This window comes from Prionailurus bengalensis, chromosome C1, assembly GCF_016509475.1.
Source record: "Prionailurus bengalensis isolate Pbe53 chromosome C1, Fcat_Pben_1.1_paternal_pri, whole genome shotgun sequence".
Classification (NCBI taxonomy): domain Eukaryota; kingdom Metazoa; phylum Chordata; class Mammalia; order Carnivora; family Felidae; genus Prionailurus; species Prionailurus bengalensis.
In genome coordinates this window covers 216266430-216290357 of record NC_057345.1, presented here as the reverse complement: position 1 = coordinate 216290357, position 23928 = coordinate 216266430, and the positions used below count along the sequence as shown (strand labels likewise).

Sequence of the window (23928 nt, the reverse complement as noted above, 5' to 3'; positions counted from 1 at the left end):
TGGCCGTTGCTGAGTAGGGATGAAGCCTGGGAACACTGGAGAACTTGGTAAACGCACAGTCCGCTAAATGAATTGTATCCTGGCCTGTCAGGTGGTGCTCTAGGTACAAAGAGCCCGCTGTGAAAATCGCCCCTCCTTATTTTAGTTGTGGAGAAGTGACACGTAGTGACAGAAGACCGAAGGTGGGTAAAAGGAAGGAATGTGGATTCTGCGAACTCTCCGGCAAAAACCCGTAACGGGTTATCCCAAGCGCGGTTTGTGAGAACTTGATGATTTCCTGTTCTCTTTTGAGGTGTCAGCTTGGACCCTGAAAAACTGGATCTTTAGTTGCTCTCTGACAGGGTCAGTGGGGTTTTGGGTTAGGGAAGTGGATGTTCTCGTGGTCTCCACATGGCTGGCTCATTATGTAGCAGGGATGTGTTCAGCATTTTTATCATTGACTTGAAGCTGGGGGGGAAAAGGTGGCAAATGGATTGAATGGCAAACCGCTGTCAAAGGAAATCAAGACACTAAAAATATACAACCTAGAGTAAAACATCTTAAACAGGAAAGATAACCTGCATGAATGGGTGCACATTAGCAGCGGGTGTTCAGAGCAACAGCAGCAACAACGTAATGGGTTTAGCCAGCCAGCACTAAGCGTTTTTATGTGACCATCAGAAAAGTTAGTGCTGTCTTTGACCACATTAATAGAATTGTGTCTGGAGAACCTGAGCAGTGGCCTCACCCAGCTCTCCCTTGGCCAGATTGCCAGGAGTGGAGTAGCCAGCACTGGCCTTAGGGGAGCCGAGCGGATTCAGAGAAAAGCAGCCAGCACCAGGCTGCAGCTGAGGACCTTCGACCTGGGGAGAGTAGACTCTGGAGGATCTTGAGATCCGCTCTAAATATTTTACGGAAGAGTCTATGGGGTCTAGTGAAAGTAAGGGTGAGGCAGAAGTTTAAAAATCTGGCACTTAATGCATTACAGGAAGAGGTTTCGAGCATATTTGCAACTGTAGTCTCAGGGTTGGAAGATTCTGAGCGTGGATACTTTTTCAGAATAATATTGCACAGTGTGTCTTAAAATTCGTTTTCCTTGGAATTCATGGTGGCAGAGCTGAAAACTTGCTATTCATTGAGAAACTAAAATGAGTTACTTTTGGAGCATGGAGGAAAAGGACATTAGTGATAATTAGGTAGAATAGAGAACTTATTTATATTGTAAATCAAGTATTTTTGTTTGGGGATGAAACAGTGTCTATTATAAAAACTTAGCATTTGTGTATTTTTTATGCCTCTTTAAAGGGCAGAATGTGATTCTGCAAACAATAGTTTTGAATTGCATCTGCACCTGGGCCCTCATTATCATTTCTTCAATGGGGCTCTGCACCCGACAGTCTCTCGAGCAGAAAGCATGTGGGATTTCACCTTTGATAAAAGAAAAACTTTAGGAGATCTTCGACAGTCAATACTGCAGGTAATTTAGCCCTGCTTCCTCTTACTAATTTAGACATTAAGGTCTGTCTCAAGCTGGACTCTCCTTTTCAAAAACCCTGTTTGGGAGACAACTATTTCTTTTACAAAGCCACTTAAAATCCTACGGCTGCCACTTCATGAGGGTTGCCCCAGATGTTCTCTCTGTGTACATCTTTCAGAGAGGCTTTTCTGCATGCCGAGACGCACACTGTCCTGCCAGCAGGTTTTCAGGGGGAGAATCAAGCCTGGTATATTTTATCTGGGGAGAAAGAGTATAAGACTGTCCCTTTTTTGGAAAATTATTTGTTAAAAGAGGAGAAAAATAAAGATGAGCATGTTGCCCAAAACCAAGAGCCAAACAAACAAAAGCATCTAACACTTCTCCCTTTCCTAAGTAGCGTTTCCTAAGAGCGTTTTGTTGTTTTAAATTTTTTTTAAGAGACAAAAAATTTAAGGCAAAAGAGAAAGCCAGACAGTGCGCAAGCAGGGGAGGGGCAGAGAGAAGTGGGGAGAGAGAATCCCAAGCAGGCTCCACACTTGTCAGCACAGAGCCCGATGGGCTCAAACCCATAAACCGTGAGATCACGAACTGAGCCGAAATCAAGAGTCGGATGCTTGACAAACTGCGCCACCCAGGCGCCCTGAGAATAGCATTATTACTAAAGCTTTTCAGTGAAGGAAAATCGCTCCTGGTGTGCAGTACAAACGAGCCTCGTCGTCAGTCATTTCCTCCGAGTAACCGGTCCAGGTGTGCTTTACTGAGAGCAGTGCTGCTTACTTTACTTCCAGTGCCTTCATGTAGATCATGTCCTCTGGTTCTTAATCTCACGGCAACCCAGGGTAAGCTAACTCCATATTAGAGGTGAAAAAACTGTGGTTTGGGGACATCTAATGGCTTGTGTACGGTCGGCCTTCTGGTTGTGGTAGAACTAGGCCCTGGTCTCCTTACTCTTTCCTTCCTTTTCACCTTGTGCTACTTCCTACTCAAGCAAAAGGGAAATAGAAAATGTAGGCACTAATTTCTTGCAGGAATAAATGAATTTTCTGAAAAAATGCATCAATTCCCAGGGCACCTTGGCGGCTCAGTCTATAAGCATCTGACTCTTCAGCTCAGATCATGATCTCATGGGGCTCTGGCAGCGTGGAGCCTGCTTGGGATCTCTCTCCCTCGCTCTCTGCCCCTCCCCCACTCATGCTCCCACTCTCACTCTCTCTCAAAATAAATAAAAAAAACACTTATCAGTTCCCAAAATTATTCACTTTCTCTTGATTTTCCTCTTGTACAAAGAAAAGCAGGCCAATGTCTTTTTTAACGTTAGTGGATTTGAATGATATTTAAATGTTGGATTCGTATCAGGATTTCTGAAATTTCCTAGTGTTTCTGAATTTTTGCATTAAAAGTTCACTCCTGAGCCTCCAGGCAGTGTTGTTATAGGTAGGTTTGGGAAGGGGACACCATCTAGGGGGACCTTTCAGATGGAAAAGACCTCTTCACCTTCCTAAGTTTCAAATTTGCTCCAGTCTGCTTTCTGGTGTTTTAAGTGCACATCTCTGTTATTCTGGAGGTAAGACATTGGCAAGAGGCTGCAGGATTGACTCAGTTAACTAATCACCTGTAAAGAGGAGATTTCTTTTTTTTTTTTTTCAACGTTTTTTATTTATTTTTGGGACAGAGAGAGACAGAGTATGAACGGGGGAGGGGCAGAGAGAGAGGGAGACACAGAATCGGAAACAGGCTCCAGGCTCCGAGCCGTCAGCCCAGAGCCTGACGCGGGGCTCGAACTCACGGACCGCGAGATCGTGACCTGGCTGAAGTCGGACGCTTCACCGACTGTGCCACCCAGGCGCCCCAAGAGGAGATTTCTTTTTAAGGGAGCTACCTTGTGGTATTGTGGAGAGGAATGAAGTAGGACTGACCCTTACAGGCGATGTTATCCTGGTGAGATGACCAGTCCCCAGAGTCTTAGATCTAGAAACTTAAAAAAAAAAAAAAATCCATGGTGATACTATTCTGTAAACTGGCAATGCTACTTTTTGAATTTATAGTGGGAAACATTCCTTTCAAGTTAACAAAAATGTTGGTGTGTGCTTTTCCCTGCACAGTGCTAGTGAAACGAATGATTCTTGCTCTTTGGACAAAGATTTTTGGGCTGGCATGCTATCAGTGTGCCTTCCCGTGGAAGTGGCCTTCCCCGTGAATTAAGTACAGTCGTTGGGGTGGTCATCACGTTCACTGTGTATGCAGCATTCTCCGGTCGCTAATGGCTGAGATTTACCATCCTTGGATTTGGCTTATTTAGCAACGAGTGATGCCTCCTTGCCACATTTTTGGTGCCGGGTGGGATGGGTGTATTCATTTGCTAGCTCCCCGTTTCATCTAAACACATGTAAAATTGCACAGTGTGATTCTTTCACCTGGAAATGTGAAATTAATGTTACTTCCCATCGTTCTGTTTCCTTCCACTAATATTCTGTAGCTGTTAGAATTTTGGGAAGGAGATCTGGTGCTTAGTGTGGCAAAGCTTGTTCCTGCAGGACTTCACGTTTATCAGATGCTGGATGGTAAGATAAATAACTGAAATACAACAACTCGTCGTGTACGTATATTTATATTTTGATCATCTCCTCTGTGATTGTCTTCTCTTAGCCGGTCTGTCCCCCCACTTGCTACTTCCTTAACTAGGCTATCATCACATTGTCGGTTTTCAAAGAACTAATTTATCTGATTTATGTTCTATGTGAATTCTGCTAGCACAGACGTGGTTTATATTTTTTTTTCAAATTAAGGGCACCTCTCCACCAAAACAAGTTTTTGAGAGGCTTTGGATTTTTTTTTTTTATATTACCACAGATTTTGTAACAAAGCAGACAAAAATACTTTGAGAACTTAAAAGTATTTGCTACCTGTGAATAACAACGAAACAATAGTAATAGCAGTAGCTGCAGTGACATTTATTTTGGACTTCACTGTGCTAAACACTGAGATAAGTTTTCTGTAAATTGTATCCTTTGATTTTCACAAAATTCTTTTATCTCCATTTCCTAAACAAGAAAACTGACGCTTGGGGACGAGGCACACAGGACAGATAGCTAATTAGTGCTGGGTCCCAGGCCATGTGATGCCTAAGCTCACTCTTGTACGGTGTTCATTACGGTCAGTGCTTCCCCTGCTCTCGTGCTCGGGAGGCTTACATAACAACAGTGCAGAAATGCTTACATAAAATGGAAAAAAAAAAAAAACGTAAGAGTATGATGAGAAGAATAAAGATAAACGTAATATCGGGACACCTGGGTGGCTCAGTCAGTTAAGTGTCTGACTTCAGCTTGGGTCCTGATCTCGCTGTCTGTGAGTTCAAGCCCCACATCGGGCTCTGTGCTGACAGCTCAGAGCCTGGAGCCTGCTTCAGATTCTGTGCCTCTCCCTCTCTCTGCCCCTCCCCTGCTTGTGCTATGTGTCTTTGTCTCAAAAATGAATAAATGTTTAAAAAAATTTAAGATAAGAGTAACAGTAAATAATACCAGTATAATATTATGACTGCCTTTTCCTTAATTTTCCTTTATGAGAATGCTTTTTCAAACAAATATTTAAGTGTCTCAGGTTTTTGTTTTTGTTCGGTTGTCTTTGGTGATCATGACAGATGGTCTCACTGATGGCCTCTTCTTCCTAGGAGATAACCTGACACTGTGTGAAATGGAAATTGAGGATGGGGAAGACATCTTTGTATGGAATGGGGTGGAGGTAAAAAACACATTGAAGAAATATTTGTGATGGTTCTGTTTTTTTCAGTTGTTGAATAAAACTTTATTCAGCATACGTGAAGGCAGCTAGATTTTAGAAAAAGTCTGAAATGTCTCATAAATTGTAGGTATAATCAGTGTTAGTTATATGCTAAAGAGACGTTTATTGAGTGCCATCGAACCAGATGCTCCATTCAAAAGTAAATAGTCCTTCATGCGTTCCGTGTAAATAATTGTACTGATCCGGGTGCTGAAGTAGGGATCTGTGCATATTCCCTGAGGGAGTTCAGAAGGGGGCAAATACTTACACTGAGTTCTAGGAGTTACCTACAAGAGCAGAGTGAGTTTTCTAAGTCAGGAAAGGGGCAAGGAGCGTCTCACCCACTTGGTGGACTGCCCTTGGTTCATCTCCTGTATTTCCAAGGCTCTTTTTCTGTTGTTGTTTTTTCCCCAAGGCTTTATTACCACTACTGGGGACTCATCCATCTCTGTCTCCACTCCAGATTTCTCTCCTAGAAAGTAAAAAATGGCTAAGAGAAAGTTTCAATGGAAAATCTAGAGTTGTTCTTCTGATATATATAAGACATTTGTGAAAACTGTATTTCACTTGAAAAGAAAAAGAATGAGAATTCTTCAAGAGTAGTCTTTTACTGTGTTGTTCTGTTGGCTTGATCGTGGCAGATAGAAACTATACTAACACTTGTCTTGCTGTCATCGTAGGTTGGTGGCATCCACATTCCAACCGGTAGCGACTGTGAGCCTGTGCTCATAAATGTTCTTCATCTCGCAGCAAGCAGCCAGGGGGAAAAGTGTCAGCAGTTGGTAGAGGCCCCACGTGTGTTCCCATCCAATGCAGAAGTGCGGGCTGTGCTCACAGCCTTGGCAATGCCCGTAGCCGTCCTCTTCGTCAGCACCACCGACTCTGTCGGGGAAGAGAACTGGGTCGCCATTCCCGAGGAAGATCTGAAGAAGACGTTCAGAGAACAGGGCCTCGGGAACGGGAGCTCGGTTCTCGTTCAGGAGTCTAAAGATGATAGGAGGTAGCTTGCTGAAACATAAGAGAATTCCTTTTTAAGAAATTTTAATTATAGTTTTTCTATCTCTTAGAAGTCTAAAGCTTTATTTTAATAATGGTAAGAGTTCAGTATTTTCCTTTTGTTTCTAAACATCGTGTTCTGTGCACTGTATACAGGAGTGTTCTGGGTTAGGCAGCTTGGAGGGAAGATGATACTGAAATGGGTTGTTGTTTTTTTTTTTTAATTTTTCCAGTAAGTATGGTCGATAATATAGGTGTAGATGAGATATAGTCTGGTTTTTTATAAAGCAGAATCTTCACAAATCAGTTCTGATTAGCACTCACTACAAAACCGAAGGCGCATTCTCACAAAGTTCCTGAATTTTTTCATGAGGAGGATATTAAGATACAGCTAAATTTGTCCATTTTGTCACAAGATTCCCAGAAGGCAACTCCAGTTTTCATCACAATCCTTTTTCTGACTCCTGAGACCCTCCCATCTGCCCAGATATGGCACTTAATGTCGGGAATTATAACTTCGGTCCCCATGAGTCACACGGATGCTCCAAAGTGCCGCGTCTCTCCGCTTGTCACCCACGTCCGTTGTGGTGCTTTTTCGTGGTCAATGCGTCCTTCACCGTTACCCACCAGCTTTCCGTCTACTGAGGACTTGAGGTTGCCATCAACAAATGAGTTCGCTCCTTGACCAGTGCCGCGAATATGCTTACTTTACAGGCTCCGTATTGTCAGTAATGGTGGCCGTGACATAGGGCACTCAGAACCGCTTGTATTTTGTATCACATCTATTACTACCGCTCTTTGGGACGAGTGTTTTCCAGGCATTTATTTCCGCACTTTGTTGATTTAACTTAAAAGTTTATTGTACGTTCCTTTATAAAAAATAACATATGTGTGTTAGGACTTGGGGAACGGAGAAGCGAAGACCGAGCCTCCGTGCCCTGGGCCGGCTTCCCTGGTGGTTCCAGGTGCAGATCTAAGCGCTCTGACACTTCTCTTTGAAAACGGTGGCAACACACAAGACGAAAAACGTGGCACCAGGTTATTTGTATGAGCCAAAGAATAGTTGGAGTCCTGAATACAGGCCCTGTAGACCTACTGCCTAACGCTGCCCTAGAAGCATAAAAAAGCATAAAAAAAGCTTTAAGAAGCTTTCTTAAAGCCAGCTCCGTACGCCCTGGTTACCTGCAGTCAGTCACGTCAGAGATGCCTGCAGAATTTTGGAAATAGCGCATAAGGAAAAGTGTTAATTTTCCGATCCTTTCTGATCTGTAGAAGTGCTGTGTAAAAACCCATTTTTTTAATGTCTTTTTCCCTACAGTTTGCTGCTCAGACAAGGGAAATGGTTCACTGGTGCGAGTGAGACCAGCTGGCTCCAAGTTCAAAATTTATGCGAGGTGGAGTCTGAGGAGAAGCAAGTTAAAATATCAGCAACTGTGAACACAGTGAGTAGGTTACACCTCAAGTTTGGAGGACGGTTTTCTAGTCGGACAGAATTTGACATGGAAAGCAGTACCCAAAGTCTTCAGGACAGTTGTCTCAGTGGGCTTCTAGATCTAAAGAAATCAACTTTTGGGGGCACCCGGTTGGCTCAGTCAGTAGAGCATGCGACTCACGATCTCAGGGTCATGGGTTCAAACTCCCATGTTGGGCGTTGAGCCTACTTTAATAAAAAAAAGGGAGAGGGGAGGACATAAAAATTTTATTACTAACATTTGATTACTGCTCGTTTACCTGTGTCAGTGGCATATTTATTTCAAGAAAATATGGGCCGTTTTTTCCCTCTAGAGGCTGGAGTTAGAATATAGGATTTGCCTATTTAATTAGTTCATGGAATCTGCTGGCTTCGATAAATATAAAATGTTGTTTTCCTACGACCGTTTCTCTATTTTTTAAACCAGGCATATATGTTTTACTTTTGTGTTGTGTTGTTGTTGATCTTCATTTGCTCTACATTATACTCCGTGCTCTGTATAAAGCCAGCTGCTCTTAAAAGTGATTCTTCACTTTTCCACTTGAAGACCGTGACCCTCATTTCCTTAAACATCATTCCAGGAAACCTCTTTTTATGTTCACATATTCTCAGTTCATTGAGGTTTTTTTATCTATAACATCAAAAGAAACCTGTTAGAATGTTTTCTTTAAATACTCTAATTTCTTACGGTGCATTAATATTTGTTGGTACAGTAGAGGGGACAGTACAAGGCTGGTGCCCTGAAGCTCGAGAGACCTGCCATCCTGACCCTAAGTGAGGACTTTGGGGAGTCCTGGTTACTCAGTCCTTGTCCCTTCTTGGCACCTTCTGGGGCGCTGCTGGGAGGATCCTGTCCGTGATCGCTGACATCACTTTACCGCTGAATTTCCAGTTTTATGCCCTAGAGGCAATTAGCCTAAACCAAAAAGGAAAAAAAAAAAACAATATAGATAAAATGATTTAAACAGATTTAAATAGTGCCCTTGGATTAGCATTGTACATTTTTATATTTTCTATGCTCATTGGCCCTGAATTCGTCATTCTTAACATAAACAAATACCATTAACTTTGTTTTCTTTTGTTTGCTCTCATTAAAAAGGTTAGTGGGTTTTCAGCTTTTTGCCTTTGTAGCTAGAATTGCTTTAAGTTTTTCCATAAGTGTCTTCTTTCTGCTCCAGTTAACATCAGTTTGGTAAAATCTTAACTATTAAGATCTGAGTTTTTATTTTTAACTTGGTAGAAGATAGAAAATGAATTTCAGGGATAGAAAAAAAAAAATCTTTTTTCAAGTAGGCCGAAACCCTGTCCAGTAACTGGTAAGGCAGCTAACCTGTTTACGTGCACACTGATGACCTCATGCTGTCCCCTCCCGTTGTTCTCCTGCAGAGTCACTAGTTCATTTCTCTATTTTAGGTGGTGTATGAGATTCGAATTAAAGCCATAAAGGAATTAAAATTAATGAAGGAACTAGGTAATCATTTACGTTTGCTTTCGGGTTTTGGGGTTTAATTTAGTTTTGTTTTGATTTTTGGTTGAAAAAACTGTGGGAATACAAAAAGTAATTCAGGAGTGCCTGGATGGCCCCAGTCAGTTGACCGTCTGACTCTTGATTTTGGGTCAGGTCGCGATCCCAGGGTCGTGGGATCAAGCTCTGCATTGGGCTCCGCGCTGAGCATAGAGCCTGCCTAAGATTCTCTCTCTTGGCCCCTTCCCCCAGCTCGTGCATGTTCTCTTTCTCTCTCTCTCTCTCTCTCTCTCTCTCTCTGTCTCTGTCTCTGTCTCTGTCTCTGTCTCAAATAAGTAACAGGGAAAATTCATGCACCTACCACACAAAATGGACAATTGTTAACATTTTGTCATGTGTTTATTGTTGTTTGAAACATTGCAAATACAGTTAAAATTCTCTGTGTCCTGCTCCTCAGACCTAGTCCCTCTCCCTCCCCAGATGCAACCAGTGTATCTGATTTGGGTGTGTGTCTAGTGTATGTGTTCGTATTGTACTTCTATATTATGCTTCCACATAGAGATGTATGTGTGTATTTTCACATTTAAATTAATTCTGTCATACTGAATATAACATTCTGAAACCCACTCTTCACTCAGTATTAGGTTTTCTTTAACAGCTTTATCGAGGTATAATTTACATCCTATGAAATATGCATTTTAAGTGTCAGCGATGATTAGTAAATGTATGGAGTTGTACAGCCATCAGCACAGTCCAGTTTCCAAACATTTCATTGCTCCAAAAAGATCCCTTATGCCAGGTGCCTGGGTGGCTCAGTTGGTTAACCATCCGACTCTTGATTTCGGCTCAGGTCATAATCTCACAGTTCGTGGGTTCGAGCCCTGCATTGGGCTTTGTGCTGATGGTGTGGAGCCTGCTTGGAATTCTCTCTCCCTGCCTCTCTCTGCCCCTACCCTACTCTTGCTCGCTCGCTCTCTCTCTCTCTCTCTCTCTCTCTCTCAAAATAAATAAACTTAAAAAAAGATCCCTCATGCACCTTTTGCATTCCAAACCCCGACAGCCGTTCGTCTACTTCCTGTCTCTGTAGACTTACAGAGACATATGGTTTGTAGTCCCTTGTGTCTGACTTCTTTCACGTAGCATACCATTTTTGAGGTTTATCCATGATTTAGCATGTACCAGAAGTGTGTTCCTTTATTGCCTGACTAAATACTCAGTGGTACAGATGGATCACGTTTTGCTTATTCATCTACCAGTTGATATACATTTGCATTGTTTCTAGTTTTAGGGTTTTATGAATAATGCCACTGTACACATTTACATCCAAGTCTCTGTGTGGACATGTTTTCAGTTCTCTTGGGTAGGTATATAGGATTGTAACTGCCGGGTCATATGGCAAATGTATGTTTAACTTTATAAGAAACTGCCATACTACTTTCCAAAGTGGCTGACATTTACATCCCCACTGGCAATGTATCAGCATTGCTGTTTGTCCATATCCTTGCCAGTGTTTGTAAGTATCTTTTTGATTATAGTCATTCTAGTGGATATGAATTGCTGTCATTGTGTTTAATTGATTTTCCTAATGCAGCAGTTGTGAGCACTTTTGATGTGCCTACTGTCTATCTAAAGGGTTCTACTAAAAAGGTACTAAAATTAGCAAGCTTAGCAAGAAGTCAGAATTAATACACAAAAGTCCGTTGTTTGTTTACTAGCAACAAAAAAAATGGAAAATGAGATTAAGAAGACATTTACAATAGCATGAGATATCATGATAAACTTGGGGATAAATTTAACGAAATATGTGCAAGACGTATATATATACTTACGACAAAAAAATTTTGTTGTGAAAAGTCAAACAACACCTAAATAAGCGGAGCACTGTATCGTGTTCTTGGATCAGAAAAGACGACATTGTTAAGAGGTGAATTCTCCCAAAATCGATTTGTAGATTGAATGCATCCTCCTCACTCAAAATGCTCTTGGGTTTTGCTTGTGTATGTGTGTGTGTCGAAATAGACAGGCTGATTCAATTTACACGGAAGTGCAAAGAACCTAGAGGATCCTGACAGTTTGGGGGTGGGGGTGGGGAACAGAGTTGGAAGAGTTACCCTGTCTGATTTCGAGATTCAGCCCGAAGTTGTAGGCATCAAGACAGTGGGTGCTGGCATAGGAGTAAACATAGGGCAGCAAGCTGCCTAAGCCTGTAACCTGTTTCTTTGCAGTCAGTGAGCCGAGAATAATTGTCATACTTTTAAAGGACTCTTTCAAGAAGAATGTGGAATAGAGACTGTATGTGGTTTTGAACTTAAAATATTTATATTGGGACCACATTGAGAATCCAGAAATAGGTACAAATATGTATAGTCCGTTAACTTTTTTTTTTTAATGTTTATTTTTGAGAGCATGAGGGGGGAGGGCAGAGAGAGAGGGAGACACAGAATCGGAAGCAGGCTCCAGGCCCCGAGCTGTCAGCACAGAGCCTGACGTGGGGCTTGAACTCAGGAACCACGAGATCATGACCTGAGCCAAAGTTGCATGCTTAACTGACTGAGCCACCCAGGCACCCCTAATCCGTTGACTTTTAACAAAAGAGCAAAAGTGTTTCCCTGGGGAAAACGAGTATATTTTCAAGGTAAGGTGCTGGATACTCTAGCTTTGCCTTATATCATGTAAAATACTAACTCTAAGTGGATCATAGACATAAATGTTGAAACCATTTCTATACAATTTCTAGGAGAGAACTTATGAGAAAATCTTTGTTACTTTATCATAAGGAAAAGATTTTTTTAAATCAGGACTCAAGAGGCACAAACCATAAAAGAAAAAAACTAACAAATTGGCAACATTAAAACTTAAAACCTCTGTATTTAAAAGACATTTGAGGGGCGCCTGGGTGGCGTAGTCGGTTAAGCGTCCGACTTCAGCCAGGTCACGATCTCGCGGTCCGTGAGTTCGAGCCCCGCGTCGGGCTCTGGGCTGATGGCTCGGAGCCTGGAGCCTGTTTCCGATTCTGTGTCTCCCTCTCTCTCTGCTCCTCCCCCGTTCATGCTCTGTCTCTCTCTGTCCCAAAAATAAATAAACGTTGAAAAAAAAAATTAAAAAAAAAAAAAGACATTTGAAAAGACAGGCCACAAACTGCGAGGAAAACAATTTGTGTAACACACATTGGACAATAGATTGGACAATAGACTTGCATCCAGGTCACATAAAATGTGCTTGTACCGTAATCAGAAGACAGCCCAACCCCACATTGGGAGGACGCTTTATAAAAGCACGTCTCTCTGTGGATGACCAGGAAGCCCGGGGAAGGATGCTCGGTGTCATCAGCCATCAGACTGCAACCGTGACAACACAGCACCGCACACCCAGCGGGATGCTTACGGTCACTGGCAAACCCGGTGTTGGCGAAGATGTGGGGCTTGTGCAGCCCCCGCTTGGTGCTGGTGGGGGTGTAAAGCGGTAGCCACTTTGGTAGAGAGTCCGCTTAGTATGAGTTTGAACGTTCACTTACCCGTCCTAGATGCTTACCCAAGAGAACTCAAACCTATCCTTACAAACACTATACAGTGTTCGTAACGAAAACGGGATACTGTCCAGAAGCCCACGCGCCCGTGAACGGGTGAGCTCACTACGGTGTAGCCTTCTAGAGGGATGCTGTTCATCAGTAAGAGCCGCAAACAACCACCACCTGCGAAACATGTAGACTCTCGGAGTGCAGAGCAGAAACTAGGCACGGAAGAGTTCGTATTCTTACGCTTCCATTTACATGAAGTTTTCAAAAAAGAAAACCTAAGCTGTAGTTACAGGGATGGAAAATCGGATTGGGGGTGGAGGTTGACTGCAAGGTAACATGAGGGATTTGAGGGATGTGGCTGATCTAGCTCCGTTTGCAGGTGGTTGCTCACTGTTTAAATCAGACTCTTTGTACACGTAAACTGGATGTGTTTTATTGTAACCTGCACCTCACATTGAAAGCATTTGGTTTATTAAAATGAATACTTCACCCTCTTCCGTGAAACCGGCCTCCCTTCCTTCACTCTTGCTCCCCTCCAAGCCGTTCTCCATTGAGCAAGTGATCTTCTTAAGTGGATGCGAATCCGATCGTATCACTCTCCGCCCAGCTCTCTGGAGCCTCCTTCCCCGCCCTCTCCTCCAAGACCTGGCCTCCTCTGACCGCGGCCTCCGACTTCTTTCTGGTCCCCTCCTCTGCTTATTCACAACACACTCCCCGTGCTGGCTTTCTGGGTTTCCAGTGCGCCAGCTGTGCCGCACCTCACCCAACTTCTCAGGGCTGTCTCCTCCCTCAGCTCTGTCCCCTTCCCTCCTCTTCACTCACTTCACTCAGTTACCCCAGCAGAAATGTTACTTCCCGTCATCCCGGAACACGCGGTCTGCACTGCTGTCTGTTTTGTCCTGATACCCCGTACCTCCCTTGTAGCGCTGAGGCCCTACCTGCACCCCTTTCCCCGGCAGCCGAGCCTCTGAGCACAGGCTCCATAGCTGTTCCGCTTCCCGCCGCACCGTCCGCTTCTAGAGCGGGTCTGGCACATAGGCGATGCAGCTCGTGGAATCAAATGGGACTATTTTAAGGAGGTGGTATTTAAAATGCATGTTTTTAAGTTGAAGAACTCTCCATAAGCTGTTTCAGTTGTCAAGAAACTTGTGTTAGAATTGTTGGCTAGCTTCATACTACCACCGTGTAACATGGAGAACTCCAGAATTTCAGAGATTTGCTGTGGTCTGGCAGAGTGTGAACTGGGAAGGCCCATGCTGTTCTTATCCTCCCAGCCCCCTACTCACATCTGGCCATTTAAGAATTCTGTCTGGACTCAAAACCTGGTGGGCTCCTCCCCACAAAGCAGGAATCCTCACCCCCACAAAAGTAGGGGCCTCATCCGTTTAATAAGCATAAAAGTCACTTAATGTATTTTACACGTAGGCAGTGGGCACGAGTGTCAGTTACCGTGGCTCATTACGTAACATCAGCCACCCGGCAACATGGTTCAAATGCCAGCTACACTGGACATTAACTGAGTAATTGCATGAAGTACGAACTGGGTACTCGCCCTTCATTGCACAGATCACTGCCTAAACAGCAGACGTGCCTCATGATCAGGGATTCATCTTACCGCAGCACAGCGTGCGATCTGTCCCCCCTTCTGTGGCGACCTGCGCGCTTTCTGCAGTAATGGCTAACCGATCGCTCCACAAAATGAGGGTGCAGCCAAGAAGGTACACAGAGGGATAGCAGTAGCTAACCGTGGGCACGATGGCACTGCGCAGCTCTAGAGACCAGATGTGCAGCCAGAGGACGTGAATGAATGTGAGGAAAGTGGTTGTGACAGAAAGGATGGCGACATTCCAGAGGACGTGGCGCTGGCAGAGAACCTCACGTTAAAGGAGCTCCTGGAGGGGCACCTCAGTTGTTTAACCGGCCACCTCTGGATTTTGGCTCACATCATGATCCCACGGTTTGTGAGTTCAAGTCCCTCATCGGGCTCTGCACTGCCAGTGCCATGGGATTCTCACCGTCTCCTCTTTCTCTGCCCCTCCCTCACTCAGGCTCTCTCTCTCAAAATCAATAGATAAAAAACTTCAAAAAAAAAAAAAAAAAGGAGCTCCTGGAGGACTTCATGAGGTTGAGCACAACGTAGGAAATTTTGGAAGCAGATCCAACTTAGATTATGAACGTTTGCCAGGGGATAGACCAGATGCCCCCTCCGGATTGTAAGCTCTCTGAGAAGAAGAGAGCCCTGTGTAAACTCGTCTTGCTATGTTTTTTACAAAAAAAAAAAAAAAAAAAAAAAGTATTCTCAGGGTCTCTAGTGTTTTATTTTTTTTTTTAAAAATTTATTTGTTTTTGGGACAGAGAGAGACAGAGCATGAACGGGGGAGGGGCAGAGAGAGAGGGAGACACAGAATCGGAAACAGGCTCCAGGCTCCGAGCCATCAGCCCAGAGCCTGACGCGGGGCTCGAACTCACGGACCGCGAGATCGTGACCTGGCTGAAGTCGGAGGCTTAACGGACTGCGCCACCCAGGCGCCCCTCTCTAGTGTTTTAAATATTAGTTTTACTATTTGTTTTAATTTCACTATACATTCATAACCAACAGAGATTTAAATGTTTTTTGTTTTTTGTTTGTTTTTTCTTTTAAATTTTTTTAACGTTTTATTTATTTTTGAGACAGGGAGATAGAGCATGAACAGGGGAGGGTCAGAGAGAGAGGGAGACACAGAATCTGAAACAGGCTCCAGGTTCTGAGCAGTAAGCACAGAGCCCGACGCGGGGCTCGAACTCACGAACAGTGAGATCGTGACCTGAGCCAAAGTCGGACGCTTAACCGACTGAGCCACCCAGGCACCCCTTTAAATGTTTTTTAAACGACAGTGCTGAAAGGTCACAGGACGTCTGCAGTGGCCCTCATGGCTACTAGGCTGGCTTTGCGCTGTTTCAGCTTGACCGGCACTCCCTTGGTGCTCGCTCCCGCGAAGTGAACGCTGCCTGTACTTGGGGGGTTTTGTCTTGTAGCTCATTGTACCTTTCTGCTAATTAACACAGTAGAGCATCTCTCCTTAGTTTGGTTTGGTGCACTAACCAGCTTCTTTTTATTTTTAGCTGAGAACAGCTGTTTGAGACCTATTGGTAGAAACGGGAAGCTTCTCTGTCCAGGTAAATCGCGGGAGCCTTCAGAACCTACGCACACTTGTGCCATTGGTCCTTCTTAACACTTAACTTCCGGTAATGCTTCCAGTGCTTAACATCCTTAAATTTACCTTTTGGAAACTAATTTTTAGGACATTTTATGGTCCCAGTGCCATCTTCACGTATTACAGAAAATCTTAACCAGAAATTCAGACACTTGTGTCGTCTAAAGGAAAACGCCTGCCTTTCTGATAAGCTGATCCTCATTTTAGGCTGTTGTTTTGATCGAGTCCTATCTTTCTAGATTTATTGTCAAAGTGTTTTATTTGTGTTGCTCATTTTATCGTGAGAGCAGTTGTGAAACAGTTTTTGCTCTCGCCTCTGTAATGCACCTTGTCATTCGACTTAAATAATCAATGGCGGTCACTACAGCAGCTTTAAATGTGGAAGAGGCTGGTCCATCACTCATGAATCAGTGGGGAATATCTCGCTTTGAATCCGTGTAAACAGTGGCTTATAGATAGCTGCCTCTTATCTCTTAGCATTGTTGTACAGATAACTCTAGAGTGTGGAAATTGAAAATCAAACTTAACTATCGTATAGGTAATCTCTTTGCATGGAGTGCACTTCATTTTTTTTCTTTCTTGGCACTGTTGATTTGCAAAGAAATACTGATTTCAGTATGTTATTTTGCCCAGAGAGGTAGGAATTCATAACACTCATCATGTTATCCACATTCTTTGTAGTGCCAGACAGCTACACCGTGAAGGAAGCGGAACTGAAGATGGGCAGTTCATTGGGACTGTGTCCTGGAAAAGCACCAACTCCCTCCCAGGTACAGAATCAGCCTTCCCAGAGTCAGAAGTTCTTTTTCTGTTTTTAAAGTTTATTTGTTTTTGAGAGAGAGAGCAAGCGAGCGTGTGCAAGGGAGGGGCAGAGAGGCAGATACAGAATCTGAAGCAGGCTCCAGTCTCTAAACTGTCAGCACAGAGCCCGACGCGGGGCTCGAACCCAAGAACCACGAGATCATGACGTGAGCCGAAGTCGGACACTTAACTGACTGAGCCACCCAGGCATTCCCAGAAGTTCTTAATTTCATAATTCTTACCTTAACTACAGCAGTAATTGGTTTTCATAGAAGTTTCTTTCTTAAATGGTACCTTTTATGTTAGGCATACATCCATATGGTTCTTCGTGTTTAAATCAAGAATATCCTGTCAGAATATATTCATAAAGTTCTTTTTCTGTGGAAATTTTGTGTTAAGGGGGGCATCTAAAGTTGAGTGGCCACCTATTTGAATCTAAAATGCACCCTTCTCCCCCCGCATTTTGACATCCGTGAGATTAGGATCCATCTCACAATCTGTAGCACCTGTGATTGCTTCTGACACTGTTTCTCTGTTAGAGGTACAGAAAGTAATGAGTAATCGCCACGGCTTCTTAGATTGAATGAAAACAGCGTATTGACCTTGCCCCGAGTTACTCTCTGCAGGAGTCTAATAGTCTCGTAGCAGTTCTCTTTTTAATCAGTATTCATTTTCTGTGTAAGATATTAGGTCGACCTTTGTGAGAAGCCCTACCTTTTTTAATAAACTTTTATTACCATCCAAAAGCCAGTGTCCTTACTGTTAAGACTCTGTATCCAGGGAAGCTAGACTCCTGTCAGGATCCCTGTGGTTCCTGGAGCCACTTCATTAGTGTCCCAGCTCCCTCCTCTTTAATTCGTTCCTACCGTGAACTTTAGCACGTCGGAGTGCATGACAGGCTTGTGGCGGGGGAATGTGACAGCTAAGATTGAGTCTGAAAGGAAATGAACTGACAGATCAGATTCCCTGGACAGAAAATAAGATCACAACCAAATGACAGAGAAAAAACCCAGCTAATGCTTACAGTGTGTAGCAAATCCTTTTGAGGAGTGACTGAGAAAGAAGTGAAGATCATAGTGAAATAAATAATACCTGTGACAGACAAACATTGACATAATAGTACCTACAGGAGTAAAAACAATGGTGTGAGCATCTTACGTTTCTAGGTGGTTGAGATTATTGTTTAAATTGCATCTTTATTTGTATACAATATGAGTTTTTTATTAAAATTCCATGGGCCATTGGCTTGACTTTTCTGGAAGAAAATAACACATGTATAAAATTTTAAAATTTAGATTAAATCGCATTCATTGATCTTAGCTGTTCCTGTTTTTCACTGTGGGGAGTGATGTTCAGCCTGGTACAGAGATGGAGATCATCGTAGAAGAAACAATGTCTGTGAGAGATGTAAGTAATTTTACTATTTTGGGCGTGGGGAAAGGTCTGTGGGCGTTTGGTCTAGGGAGCTGTGGGAACCCGTGTTTGGGTTTTGAGGTCCTAAGGTTAGGATTCACATAATAGATTTTAAAGAATTTTGTGCATGCATTAAAAGAGTAATTTGGGGAACTCGGAAATTGGTGAGCCAACCCAAAGTTTTAAAATAAGATGATTATTTTTTTTCTTTTTTGATTACCAGTACTTGTTTATTACAGAAATCTGGGAGGACTTTAAGATACAAAACAGGTGAACATAAGGGAAGCAAAAATAATATAAAAACAGGGAGGAGGACAAAACATAAGAGACTCTTAAATATGGAGAACCAACAGAGGGTTACTGGAGGGGGTGTGGGAGGGGGGATGGTCTAAATGGGTAAAGGGCATTAAGAAATCTACTTCTGAAATCATTGTTGCACTATATGCTAACTAACTTGGATGTAAATTTAAAAAAATAAAAATAAAAAATCTGGGCTATGTAGAAATGGATTAAAAGAAAAAATTAAAACCTCATTATCCTTTATCTCACTAATGTTAACATTTTGGCATATTTCCTACTGGTGTTTTAAGCTTATATTCATACATAATGACACGCACACTCATGAATGTGTGTGTGTATAGGGTAAAGCAAACGAAGAATTGTATTAGTGTCACTAAGAACTAGGACTTTCGGTGTTGGAAAATGGAAACACACATGACATTGGTGTAGTTGCATAGAGCCCGCACTCCTGAATTTGGATCAGAAGAGACAGAATGATCTTGGTGTTTTTTAAATTTTTTTTTCTAGCTCAGTCCCCTAGAACAGCTTAGACACAGTGACTGGCCAGGCGGGAGTGAGCCCCAGTGCCCAGATTGCAATTACTAAATACCATTTCCTACTAGAAGGAATTAGGGCTTCTTGAAGTAGCCATTGGTTCTGTATCTAGGTCAGGAACGTGTCTGGTGAGCCTGGAACGTCTTGTGCTCACAGAAGCAGTAACCTAGCAAAGACTGCTGGGAGCAGCAGAGAAGTTCCAGGGCCACCTTGGAAGAGGCTTCTGCTAGTCACAGATAAGACCGTTGGAGCTTTTGTGGGAATAATCGTAAAGCTGATGAGTACACATACCACATACATAAAATTCATGAGTTGAGAATGATCCTAAAAAGACCGTCTTCATTGGTTACGCAGAGTGGACATGAGTGAGCCATAAGGAAAGGGATCGAGCATTCTTCCCCTTTTTCTTTTGAAAACAATACTGCAGGGTAACCAAATAGGTAATGAGAAGGTTTTTTTATAGACCTATCTCAACTAATAAAATGAAGAAAGAATTTTAGACTGTCACAGTTTTTTTTAACTCCTAGGGAATTAATGGATCTAAACAATGATCCTGAAAGACCGCTAACAACCTAGACATTATAGAAGTTCCAAATTGATACCCATGCTCTTCTGGAAAAAAACAACAACAACCAGAAAAAAATAGTGGACCTGAGCTTTTAGGTCTGAGGAGCAGTGTATAAGGAATAAGGGGACAGAGGGATGTGTTCCCGCACCGCAGGGCTACCATCTGCACAGTCCCAAGGTGGAAAACTCCTCTTCATGACATCGGTGGCAGGATGAGGTTAAAAGGGACTCGGGAGACTTAGGGGGAGCAAGGGCAAACCACTAAAACTTAGTCCCGGTTTAAGAGAAACTCAGGGAACGTAGGGACGCCTCTGCTGGCTGTCGGTGGAGCATGCGACTCCTGATCTCAGGGTCATGAGCTCTTGCCCCACGTTGGGCATAGAGCTTATTACTAAAAAAAGGAAAAAACGGGGGAATGTGAACACCAACTGGGTGTTTGTTATTAAGGAATTCCTAAGTTTTTCAGATGTCATAGTTGTTCTCGGTTCACGTTTTTTTTAAAGAATGTTCATCTTTTAGAGATGAGTACAGAATATTAATAAATGATACGATGGCTGACATTCTCGCTTCAAAGAACCTGAGGGGAATATGGACACACCAGCCGGGCCAGGGCAGGCATGGAGATCGGGGGCTGGGTGTGGGCGGTTCGTGTTTACCACCCCTGCACGTGTTTGAAATTGTCCGTGGCAGAACATTTTTTGTTACCTTTTGTTACCTGCTGTAAATATTTTCCTGGTTTTTCATTTGCCGTGTAGCTTTTTGGTTCTTTTTAACTTCAAAGAAAAGAAACCACAGAACTTTCCAAAGTAGGGATGTGATGTGCGTATCTTTCCGCTGTGTTGAACCCGCTGCAGTCAGACTTCTTCCCTCTGTGTTGCTGTGCCCGGGGAGCAGTTCTCACTTGTCATCTTCCTGCTCTCCGTGGCGTTTTGACACGATTGATGCCTCTCTGTTCCTGTTTTTTCTTTAATGTTTGTTTATTCTGAGAGCACGATCAGGGGAAGGACAGAGAGAGATTCCCAAGCAGGCTCCATGCTCAGCATAGAGCCCGGTGTGGGGCTCGATTTCACAAACCTTGAGACCGTGACCTGAGCCGAAATCAAGAGTCAGACACTTAACTGACTGAGCCCCCCAGGCGCCCCAGTGACTCTGTTCCTTGAAACACTTTTGTCACTGGCCTCAAGAGAGCACAACTCGTCAGGGTTTCCTTCGCCTCACAGGCCTACCCCTTCACAGTTTGCTCTATGCTCTTTTTTCCCCTCGTCAGCACCCCAGCACTCAGTTCCTAGACTGGACCTTGCCCCAGAGCTCCATGCTTGGGGACCTCGCCTCAGAGCTCCAAGCTGCTGCCTGCTTGTCTGACCATCATCCCAGATCACCACACCCCTGCTCTGTACACCTGTCCTCTCACCTGTCTCCTGGCCTCAGTCACCCTTCCAGCTTCTGTCGGTTGATGGTAGCGACTCCATTTTTCTACTTGCTTGCGCCAAAACACCTTGGAGTCGTCCTTGATTCTTTTCTTTATTTCACATCCGGGTCTTCAGGAAGTCTTTTTGGTTCTACCATCAAAATTTATCTAGGATCTGGCTATATCTCATTCCTTCCACTGCCACACCTTGGTCATCTCTCATCTGGATTATTCCAACCGCTTCCTGATGGATCTTTGTCTTTCCAGCCTTGCATTTCCCAGGGTCTGTTCCTACAGAGGAGTTGAGTGATCCCTTTACTGTACTCAAAGCCCTTCTGTGCTTCCCTGTCTCATTCAGAGCCACGGCCAGAGGCCCTGAGTGTTCACTCTGCTCAGCCACATTGGCCTCCATGCTGTTCCCCAAAACGGCCTTTACATCGGCCATTCCCCTCCTTAGAACACAGCTAAGGTGGATGTCTAGCTGTTTGTGTTTTTGTTTGTTTGGTGGTTTTTTGTTTTGTTTTGTTTTGAGTGTGCACACAGCGCACGTGGGTTGGGGAGAGGCAGAGAGAGAGGGAGAGAGACTAGCAGGCAAGCTGCACGCTCAGGGTGCAGGGTCGTGGGATCGTGACCTGAGCTGAAATCAAGACTCTGAGCCCCCAGGCGTCCCTGTTTGTGTTTCTTAAATAATGCCCGTTGTGAAGACCGCAGTTTGCTTTGCAGCTTCGCCCCATTCCCTGTGTGTTAATGTGATGTGTTCTCTTTGTCCTCCTTTTCTAAAAAGTCTTTGTTATTTTTAGTCCTACAACTACTCGGGGACTCCCTGGGGGCGGGTTGGGCAGTGCTAAAGATCCTCCTTGGTCACCAGCCTGTGCTGGTCCCTCAGAAGTCACCATTGTCTTGGGAAGGTGTGATCTGACCACACCCGTGAATGTGTGTCCTTCCAGACTTTGGACATGCACGGACCAACATGGGGAGGTGTGTGTGTGTGTGTGTGTGTGTGTGTATGTACAGACGAGGGGCTGGGCTTCTTCACATGGTTTCTTTTACATCATAAATGGGATCACGCTGCATGTATTATACTAGAATTTTCACTTCAGATATTTTAAAGATCTTTTAAGACCAGTGCATATAAATCTCCTGTATCCTTTTAGCTGTTTTAAGACCTCTTATAGCTTATTTAAATGTTCCCCTGTTGGGGCGCCTGGGTGGCGCAGTGGGTTAAGCGTCCGACTTCAGCCAGGTCACGATCTCGCGGTCCGGGAGTTCAAGCCCCGCGTCCGGCTCTGGGCTGATGGCTCGGAGCCTGGAGCCTGTTTCCGATTCTGTGTCTCCCTCTCTCTCTGCCCCTCCCCCGTTCATGCTCTGTCTCTCTCTGTCCCAAAAATAAATAAACGTTGAAAAAAAAAATTAAAAATAAATAAATAAATAAATGTTCCCCTGTTAATGGATATTTTGATCCTTTGCTCTTTTTTTTATTCCTTATTCTTCCTTCCACTCTGGTGTAGTATAAATCACGTTTTATCTACTCTTTTGTTCTCAGTTAATTTGAGAATGTTTTTTTCCGTCAGGAAGTTGGGAGTTTCTATTTTTTATTATTATTTAAACTTGGATTAATCACATCTCGCTTATTGCGTCATGCTGTGGGGTCGCCACCTGCACAGATCTTTCTCTGTGAGTTTATAGATGACCAGTGGTATTTCTTGAGTGCTACATAAAGACTAATCTCTCTTTGTAAGATTCAGTTCAATGTGTATCTGTGAAATCAGTCTAATCCTATCCAGTCAAAACCGTGGTGTTGGTCCTCACAAGCAGAAGAAGGTCACACTATAGACCTGGGTGCATCTAAGTCTCAGATGCAAACACTAGGAACTTGTTTTTCCCTCCTGGGTTTGCTCCAGCTCTTAGGAAGCAGAGCTTGCTTAAATCCTCTCCGTGGCTATGTACATTCTGATCTCTTCGGGAATTATTAAATGTAATAAAATAGGCCCAGCGTCCAAAAGGGGTATCTCTCACAGTACTGTAACTCAAAAACAGAAAACTAATGAACATGGTTTTTCTATGTGTGTCTGTGTGTGTGTGTGTGTTTTTTTAACAGTGTTTAAAGCTTATGCTGGAGAAGTCTGGCCTACCAGGTAAGTTACAGACCACGATGATGCAGTCTTATCTATATCCTTAGAATAAATTACCTGCAAGCCTAATGAAAGCTTTTCAGACATTTTTGGGCCAGGTCTGTTACACTTTACACCTCTGTGTGTACATAGTGAAGTCTCCTGGTTCATATTTGCAAGCTCGAAGAAGTCTGGCTGTGGGTTAGCAGACACTGGCACAGTTAGGATTTATGCCCTCCAGAATTACCCAGGCTTTTCACTGATGGGTTTTTTTTTTTCTTTTTCTTTTTAACGTCATGGATTCAGAATTTCAGCGCATTGTGCTTCATGCCAGGATTTTTGTGCTAGAGACTAGGGAATGTAATACAAATGAAGAAAATAAATCTTTGAAGTAGGTACCTAGGTGGAATCACACGAGCCAGCTCACAGGGGCATCACGCAGCTCTTACAGCATTTGTGGTCCTCAGACTTCACCAGAGGGTAACCTGTGGTTCCGGTAGCCGGGAGGGAAGCTGACGGGCCTGCACAAGGGGCCCTGTCCTCGGAGCTTACACTCCTGTGCAAGAACAGTGCCCGTTCCCGTCTCACAGGTGACAGACAGAGGCTGAGACTGGCTGCAGGGTTTACTCAGAGTCACATGGCAAGTAGCTGGGCCTCTCTGCCCACAGAACCCGAGTTCTTCCTTCCAGGTTATGCTTGGAAGTAATGGTGTTCACTTTCAGCTTCCTGGTGGTGTTTGCTTGTTGTTTTTAAAACACACTTGGATCAAGTTAAATATTGCTGTTTTTCTTACGGTATTTAAAACTAGAACTAATGGCAGGAGAGGGTCTGCAAAGAACAGTATTGTAAGGACTCAAACCTGTGGCCTGTGCAGGTGAAGTAGGAGATCCAGGTTTCCTCCTTTGGCTGCAGCTTCTC

At 43.7% G+C, this 23928-nt stretch overlaps 1 protein-coding gene across 4 annotated transcripts in view; it reads left to right on the top strand.

Annotated features, from left to right (window-relative positions):
- USP40 (ubiquitin specific peptidase 40) overlaps positions 1 to 23928 on the top strand; it is an 87826-nt gene that overhangs the window by 40758 nt on the left and 23140 nt on the right. For 3 of the 4 annotated variants that reach the window (XM_043578213.1, XM_043578209.1, XM_043578210.1), the window contains 10 exons: positions 1285 to 1456; positions 3933 to 4017; positions 5124 to 5194; positions 5914 to 6233; positions 7548 to 7671; positions 9114 to 9171; positions 15785 to 15838; positions 16558 to 16646; positions 17998 to 18084; positions 22998 to 23034. In XM_043578213.1, the coding sequence (XP_043434148.1) occupies positions 1285 to 1456; positions 3933 to 4017; positions 5124 to 5194; positions 5914 to 6233; positions 7548 to 7671; positions 9114 to 9171; positions 15785 to 15838; positions 16558 to 16646; positions 17998 to 18084; positions 22998 to 23034 (1097 nt within the window). Of the gene's footprint in view, positions 1 to 1284; positions 1457 to 3932; positions 4018 to 5123; positions 5195 to 5913; positions 6234 to 7547; positions 7672 to 9113; positions 9172 to 15784; positions 15839 to 16557; positions 16647 to 17997; positions 18085 to 22997; positions 23035 to 23928 lie in introns of those variants that run through there. The other variant, XM_043578211.1, reaches the window with a different exon arrangement.